Here is an 8,315-nt window from a genome sequence, read left to right as displayed (position 1 = left end):
CTCACGAAGAGCGGCTAGAAGGTGCTTCCTTGTCCTCGGGAAGGGCGGAGCCAACCTTGAAAGCGGCCGCCCCGCCGTTGCCTTGCGCCGCCATCATGTGGGGCGTCCGGGCAAGGTTCTTCTCTGACACGTTCGGAGGATCCAGAGCGGGCGAGTACCAGGCTCCGACCGGGGTCTGACGAGGCGCCATGTCTTGCTGAGATGAGGGGTTGGAGTAGATCTGGGTATTTCGGGAGCAAGAAGGAGGACAACGAGAAAGGGGATCTGGGCGATGACTAGAGAAGGCAAAGAGGGTAAGCCTGGCCTAGTGCCACTCTCTTGTCAAGTCAAGCAGTTGCCGATGCGTCGTGGGGAAGCAGGGATGCCCCCGTCCAATCAACCGCCACGCGGCGCCCAAGGCCGCAGGCTGTTGGGGCCCGCAGTGCTTCGCACTTGCCCCTTCGCTTCCCTGCTAAGCCAAGTCCGGGCGCGCCTTGAGCCCGGGGGCTACTTTCAGCGTTCTGGGAACGGGGGTACCCAGACTTGCCTGCCAAGCCTCGCGGGGCGGACGACAGGAAGCTTCCTCAGGCACAGCCTCGTCAGGCTGGCTCGCGAGGAGGCGGAGAGATCAAGGCGGGGTACCTCACGAGATGCCCGTGACGCAAGCCATGACGAACGAAGCCAGGCGGGCGCCAGGCGGGCGTCGGCCTGCGCAGAGTCCTTGTTTCCTCTTTGGTGCAAAGGGGGCAAGCGCAGGCAAGGGTATCAAGCAAAGGCAACCATTTCGGTGCAACAAGACCAAGACTAGTAGAACGGCAGGATGGATGTCATCGTGGAGCCCAAGTCAGCGTCATCGTCAGAGTCTTTGGCAGGCGGGGACCAACTTTAGTCAGGATAAGTGTAATAGATGTTCCCCTTCAAAATGGCCAATTGTTGGCGCCCTTCCCGCTCAATATTTGGGAAGAGGACCAAGGCCTCGCTCTATAAATAGGACTAGCTACCAAAGCATGGGGATTCGGAGATCGATCAGGCGAACCTTAGCCAGAATCACCACACAAGAACTCCTCCCCTCGCGAGACAGTTCTTCCATTGTATTGTTCATCACCAGCCCCTGAGGCAATTCACCACACCACAAACTAGAGTAGGGTATTACACCACAATGGTGACCCGAACAAGTATAAACCTCGTGTCCCTTGTGTTGTTCTTCGTGTAGTTTAGATTCTTTGCGAGGCGACGAGACGTAAGTTGGTAGGAGGTGTGATCTCCGCGCGCACTCCAAAGTTCGAACCTTGAGGGTCTGTCAGAACCCGAAATCCGACACTAGCCGGCGACGACCAGTGAGAGTGGTGCATGCTTCAGACGCACGTCTTCCTTGCCTGACACAACACAAGCTAGCTGGCTATAATATTATATTTTGATGAGGAGATCCCGAAAACTGCACAAAAGTGTTTGAGTTCATAGATATATCTTCTATGTGTAAGTTTTGACCGATCGACCTAATGGAACTTAACTACACTATGAGGGCTATTTATTTATGTGAAGTTAGAGTCCAATTAATCTTCACATGCGGGTGATGATCAAATGTGTAGGCAGGTTTATAATATGTGTAGTTTTCTAAACGACGAAAATAAAATAAACACTAAAAAATAAAATATTATGTTTTCTAAGAAAGAATGAATTGGTGGCATTCATATTACCCTTTAGGAAGAAAAAAAAAGTGATGAAACAAAAACACATAAATTGTGTTTTTCATAATATGCAACAATAAGCTTATAATAGTGAAATTTCCGTACAAATAAGTTTTCTAGGAAGGAATAAATTAGTGGCATTAGTAGTTTACACTTAAAGAAGAAGAAAAAAGTGAAATAAAAACTAAAAAAAATCTAAGGAAAAATGAATTAGTGGCATGCCATTAACCTTGAAGAAAAGAAAATTTTGAATAAATAATGGAAAAAATTGCACACAATTTACACATAATCTGTGCTTTTTATCATATGCAAGAACATGCGTACAATAGTGTTTTTCGTGAAAATAAGTACAACAAGAAGGAATAAATTAGCGCCATTGGTATTACCCTTAAAGAAGATGAAAAAATGAATTAAAACCCAAAAGAAAATAAATCAAAATAATGATTTTTTAAAGAAAATAAATTAGAGGCATTGATATTACCATTTAGGAAGAAAGAAAATAAAAAATAAAAAATGATAATTTTGGACAAAATTTACACAAAAAATATGTTTTTTATAATATGCAAGATTAAGCATATAATAATTTCGCAAAAAGAAGTTTCCTAGGAGGGAATAAATTAGTGGCATTGATATTACCCTCACAAAAAAGGGAAGTAAAATAAAAATATAAAAACTCAAAATAATGTAGCTTTCTTAGAAAAAGTAAATAAGTGACATTAGTATTACCCTTTAAGACGAAAAAAAAAGCGCACAACTTTGCACTGAGATTGCACTTTTTAATATGCAAATAATAAGTATATAACAGTGTAATTTTTATACTCTAATATAACTTACACACATATTGTATAGTATTTGCGTGTATACATTTTTTCTCATCCAACATGTAAATAATACATATGTAGAAAAAAAATCGAAAGCTAAAAAGGCATACAAACAAAAACAGGCAATGTATAACGGGTTTCAAGCGAAAAATCGACTAACCCCTAACAGAGACGAGTCAAAATTCAACCTAGAAAAAAAATCAACTTGCCCTAAACAAGCAAGTCAAAAACTAACTAAGAAGCGATGAAAGAACATAATAAAAGAACAGCATGAATCTCTGGGCCACCGCCTCCCAGCCAATGCAAAATCTTCTGAATACTTATAGATAAATGGCCCAAATATCTGGTAAAACTGGCCCATTACTCATGTTTTGTTGCCCCACTACTGCTTACCCAATTTCAAAAATCAGGACACTTGCATATAGCTAAGGTGAAAAAGAAATATTCATATATTGGCTTGATCTACATCATGCATAAACTGTATTGCTCAGCCAGCACGAACACAAACATAACGATCAGTACAACATCGAAACTTTGACCCTTATTAATCAATGTCAAATGGAATACAAGCGATCTCCGAGGGAGCAAGGAAGCGAACATGATGCCCTACTTCTGGCCAAGGCAAGTCCCCTGCTATGAGATGATCATCCAAATTATGCTCCATCTGGCTAAGAGGGGACATTGTCACACAAACAGTGCCGGTGCTTCTGCTTGATTTCCCGGAAGATAGCACCATACTGGCTCACACTGTGCTCTACAATCTCGGTGGCGGCTAAGCAATGAGATGCTACTTGAATCCATACCGCGTGAAGATCCAGAGCAATGGGACGAGTGGAACACCACTGATTTATCAGCTATTGTACACTTAGGTAGGAGCAGCGAACTAGCAGCAACGATGGCTAAACTGAAACGAGATATTTACTCCACCACGGACGTACAGCAGGCGCCTAGAATTCGAGCAACCATCGACCACGCACGGGACGTACAGACGAACACCATCGGATACGTGTCTCAGAGCTTGGAGTAGAGCTGCGGCGTGCGCCACTTGAAGAAGGTGCCGGTGGGGAGCTCGCCGGGCGGGAGCAGCGCGAGCCGGGCGCCGAAGTCGGCCACCTCCTCGGCGGTGCGCTTGCCCCACCCCTTGGTCATGTCGGTCCGCGTGAACCCGGGGCAGAAGCAGTTGACCCTGACGCGCTCGCCGCCGGACTGCAGCCGCTGCGCCAGGACGCGGGTGTAGGCGTTGAGGGCCAGCTTGGAGACGGCGTAGTCCGTCCACACCTTGGGCCACCCGTGCTCACCCCACGTCCCGTCCTTGACCTGCGCCAGGAACTGCGACACCATCGCCTCGATCTTGCCCTCCGTCAGGGCCTCCTCGTCCAGGAGCAGCCTCCTCAGCGACGGGTTGCGCACCTTCTGCACATGAGTAAACGTACAGCACCAAGCTTCAAGATACGGTCTATCGCTTTTTTTTCAAACACAGTACATATGCTCATACATACGCACATACACTCATACGCGTACGCACACTCTACCTCTATGATCCCTTCTTTCTTGGCATGGTAGCCTGTACTCATTAAGTAGTACAGTTACGCATGTCCCTAGTTCCAATGTGTGTTTTCCACAATCTTAGTGACGAAATGAGTGCAGGTATAGAAACAGCGGTGCCGAGACTTCCCTTTTTTTTCTGTTAGGTGAGCTTACGAGCATGCAGTGGGCGCACTAGCTTCTGTCTCTGCAAAATTAGTCGTCGCAGACAAGCCCCTGTGAATGTTCCCGCCATGTTTCAACTGTCTAATAATGCCCTTGAACCAGATTTGCTCATACCCTGCTGACTATTGTAATCAACTTCCGACGCTATAAACGGCTTGCCATTACCAGATTCGCCTCTATTGTGGTTCCTCTGACACAGCTTACATAACTGCCAGCAGACACTATATTTGCTCGTCATCCAGCAAAATATTGGAATGGTGATGGACTGATGGTTTAGGTGTACCCACTTACTAAAGCTTAGCCAAAAAACACATTTTTCTATGTTTTGGAACTTAAATTGTAGCACTACCATTTTCCCTTTTTTACCCAGGTCACAAATGGTCATTTATTATTAAGATATATTGTACTCCCTCCGTCCTAAAATAAGTGTCTCACTTTGTACTAACTTTAGTATAAAGTTGTACTAGAATTGAGACAGTTATTTTGTGATGGAGGGAGTACTGTTTTACGTTTTTTGTAAATTTTATCAAGTGGGTTCCTGTGTACCCAGATCCCAAAAATCCCCTCCCATTCATCCATGCTTGTCCAGATGTGCATGATCGTTTTACAGACTATCATTTTTTATGACATATGTTGCCAATTGCCATGTGATCAAGCTAGGAACCAAAAATTTGGAACTTACACAATTTATAAGGAAGAAAAAGGCGAGGGTGGTCCCTTTTGAATGATCCATTTTTAACAAAGAATATACTGGTGGGCAGAATTGAACACCTAACTCTGTAGGTTGGAGAATCTTTAAACAGAAGAGCTAAAGCAAACCTGGAGTTTTGTGGAAAGAAAACGTTGCACCTTCCCCCCTTTGCTCTTTCAACGATAAGGAAAGAAAAGACTAGGTATTTCAAATGAAGTGGCTTAATTTGGACATATATGCATTCTGTGGAGTGTGAGTGGACAATGTACTGGTATTAGGTAGAGCTGCTGGCGTTGCTGATTGCGATATGGTTTGAGATAGAATTGAAAATTCTCTTGTCTCTATACATAGCTAGCCACGTGCGTTCACACTTTGATAGTTTGATTGTGTTATCGACTAGTCGAGCCCACAACGGCATGTTTGCAAACTTTGAAATACTATCCATCTGATCTGAATGAACATGCATACACTTACGTTAAGAAGGCCAAGCTGAGAGCTGATGTTGAGGATCCGGCTGGTGGCCGGCGATCGCCGGAAGAGGGGCAGAAGCGCCTCGGTCAGCAGCTTGGTCCCGTAGAAGTTGGTGTTGAGGACCGTCTCCGCGTGCTCCACCGAGTTGGTGTCGATCTCGTTGAACGACACGGCGGCATTGTTCACCTGCATCGACAGACAGGAATGTGACTTCATTAATTCCAGCGCCGGAGGAAGGAAGGCCATGCCCTCTTGCTTCTTTACACCTGCGTGGTCGTGAAACAACTTCCTTTTTCTCATTGGTTTTGGTGTTGGAGCTAGAAATGGAAACAGCACTAGTGAGTGCTGACTGGCGTATCATGCCTTTCACTCTCCGGCTCTCAAATCACAAGTATCAAAGTATGCTTTCGAAAAGTTTTCCACATCAGATGATGACTTGACGGCATGGATGAACCAACAAAGTTGGAGAGCCATAAGATGGGCAGTACTTCTACATGATTAAGTGGCATGAAAGTGCTAACTCAGCCAGAGTGGGGTAGTGAACTATGTTAACATTGAATTGAATACATTCTGTTAGGGGCCACCATTTTGTTTAGAGTCTGCCCGTTTCTTCTCCTATATGACAACAGTGTGCTGAAAAGTATCCTTGGCTTGGCTCGCTAGAAATAAGGAAGACGCGTGTGCTTTCTCAATAAAGAATGAAACATAAATCTGAATAGTTCAAAGTAGAAATGTCTGAAACTCTGAATATATGACTACTCAAACATTGACAAAATTGGCATTAAAGAATCTTCCTTGGCTTGGTTTGGGTTATATAACAACAGTGTGATGAACTTTATCCTTGGCTTGGCTCGCTCAGAAAGCATCCGTTTGCTGCAACTAAAGGCTAAGGGCAAGACCCATGTGCTTCTGTAAATTTTCAGTAAAGAATGCAACCATAAGTTCAAGCAGTTGAAACTAGAAATGTCTGAAACTCTGAATATATGTTGATTACGAAAACGTCGACTAAATCGACATGATACTAAAATCTTTAGTGCAAAAAATAATCTGTAGAATTAAGTACAAGAACTCCGGTAAACTCGGTAGATGATGCACATTATTATCACCTACTCCGAGTCAACGAGGCACACTTGGTAAAAGCAATATCTTGTGAGTGGTGCGGTTCATCAAAAACCTGACCAGGTTGAGTGCTGGGGTTGGTCCCCGGACGCAAGCAACCAGGTATAGGTGCGTACTGTACCGGCCATGTAACATATTCCACGAGACCACGACACATCGTCGTCAGGTCGGACCTGGTTGCCGGCCGGCCGTCGCTGTCCGGCGGCGCAGACGGCCCAGATGACGAACGGGGAACGGAAGGCCGTCGGACGCACGCCATAACTGCGCTGCGCACACCGCTCCGCCGTACCCCGCCTGCCACTTCTTGCGGCTTTTCTGAGAGTGACATGACGTTTTTATTCCGTTGGTCGACGCGCTGGCGAGCTCGTGTTGTGTTGCGTGCCCTGTCCGAGACAGAGAGCGCAATAATGCAGTGTGAAACGGAACCAGGCTCGGCCTGATCCGATGCAAAGCGAGAGCGCTACTACGGATGACGATGCGCGTTGGTGCGTGGAATCGTGGATATTCATGGCTGATCCATCCCATCCATGGCAAAGGTAGGAATAACTTTGGTGGCGCTCCGAAGATTTGACCTTGTGCGTGGAAGATGCAGACACCTAGGGCGAGGAAGCGAGGAGGATAAAGGGGAGGTGGTGGCGTGGCGATGGCGTACCAGGATGTCGAGGCCGCCGACGGTTTCGCGGAGCCAGGCGGCGAAGTCGGCGACGGAGGCGGGGTCGGAGACGTCGAGGCGGCGGAAGACGACGGGGAGCCCGCGGTCGCGGAGCGGCGCGGCGGCGGCCTCCCCGCGCTCGCCGTCCCGCGCGGTGAGCACGACGGTGAGGCCGTGCTCCGCGAGCCGCGCGGCCAGCGAGTGGCCGATGCCCCGGTTGGCGCCCGTCACCACGGCCACCGTGTCCCTCGACCACCACGCCCTGCACGCGCCACCGCCCGCGTCAGCCATCGCCGCCGGTGGCGCAGGCAGAAACAAGAATGCGCGCAGGAGGCGAATCGCGGGGAAGGCGGGAAGGATTGATAGATTGATTACCGCGTGGGAGACGGCTCCTTGGCATGGTCCATCTGATCTGACGAGCGGCGCGTCGCGCGGGTCAACTGCTGGGGCGGGAGGGCGGGCGTGCGTGCAGGGAAGGTGAGGCGAGAGGGGCGGGTGGTGGAGTCGCCGGGGCGGGACGGAACGGGGACTGGCCGACCGCGAGTAAGCGCTGGGTGGGACGGCGGGGAGTCCGGGAGAGAGATATTTATACACGACACGCGCGAGTGGTATCTGTCTGCTCCTGTTCACTACCCGCGGCTGCCTGCAACGTAGAGCTGCTGCTGCTGCTGCCGCTCGCATGGGCAGGACTAGAGCATCTACAGCCGGGCCCTCTAAAGGTGTGTTTGGTAGCATGTATGGACCTACCCTAGTTGTTTCTCTTATACATGCTGAGTGTAGACATGCTGAGTCCACGCAGTTGCTGTTGTTTGGCAGCGATGTATGCACTGAGACATGCTGAGCTGAGACTTTGTTTGACAGCCTGCATGTGTTTAGACATGCTGAACATTTTCAAATTCCAAATATTATATTTGAATGATGAACAAAATCGGAAAAATATGAACACAAATTTAAACAAAATTTGAAAATTTACAAATTTTTGGAATTCTAATTTTTTTAAAAATAAATAAAATAAATTCTGAAATTCTGATTTTTTTTTTGAAAATTTGAACATATTGGAAATTCCAAGATTTTTTTGAAAATTTAAACAAAATTTGAACTTTTGAATATTTTATAAAAATTTAATTAAATTCGAAATTCTGGTTTTTTTCAAAATTCAAACAATTTTTTATTTTATTTTGAAA

General features: G+C 46.8%; 1 protein-coding gene across 2 annotated transcripts; it reads right to left on the bottom strand.

Moving 5' to 3' along the window:
* Positions 1-2,919: 2,919 nt before the first annotated feature.
* Positions 2,920-7,813, bottom strand: LOC123045903 ((+)-neomenthol dehydrogenase). Of its 2 annotated transcripts, XM_044469143.1 has the most exons (4): positions 7,507-7,813; positions 7,132-7,393; positions 5,364-5,546; positions 2,920-3,901 (listed from the first exon to the last, which is right to left on the bottom strand). In XM_044469143.1, the coding sequence occupies exons 1-4, from the start codon at positions 7,536-7,538 to the stop codon at positions 3,500-3,502; spliced, it is 879 nt and encodes a 292-aa protein (XP_044325078.1). In that variant the 5' UTR covers positions 7,539-7,813; the 3' UTR covers positions 2,920-3,499. The 2 variants fall into 2 exon arrangements, with proteins under 2 accessions (XP_044325078.1, XP_044325077.1); XM_044469142.1 differs by having other exon boundaries at positions 7,132-7,813.
* Positions 7,814-8,315: the final 502 nt, after the last annotated feature.

The sequence above is a fragment of the Triticum aestivum genome, chromosome 2B, assembly GCF_018294505.1.
Source record: "Triticum aestivum cultivar Chinese Spring chromosome 2B, IWGSC CS RefSeq v2.1, whole genome shotgun sequence".
Lineage (NCBI taxonomy): Eukaryota > Viridiplantae > Streptophyta > Magnoliopsida > Poales > Poaceae > Triticum > Triticum aestivum.
The sequence above is the reverse complement of the archived record's forward strand: the minus strand, read 5'-3'. Positions and strand labels throughout refer to the sequence as shown.

What these genes read in the sequence shown, in the direction of transcription:
- LOC123045903 (XM_044469142.1), bottom strand. Translation starts at nt 7,812, where the DNA reads ATGCGAGCGGCAGCAGCAGCAGCAGCTCTACGTTGCAGGCAGCCGCGG. An exon ending in TCGGCGGCCTCGACATCCTG is followed by an intron (nt 5,547 to 7,131) that starts GTACGCCATCGC and finishes CTGTCGATGCAG; the next exon opens with GTGAACAATGCCGCCGTGTC. An exon ending in CTCAGCTTGGCCTTCTTAAC is followed by an intron (nt 3,902 to 5,363) that starts GTAAGTGTATGC and finishes ACTCATGTGCAG; the next exon opens with AAGGTGCGCAACCCGTCGCT.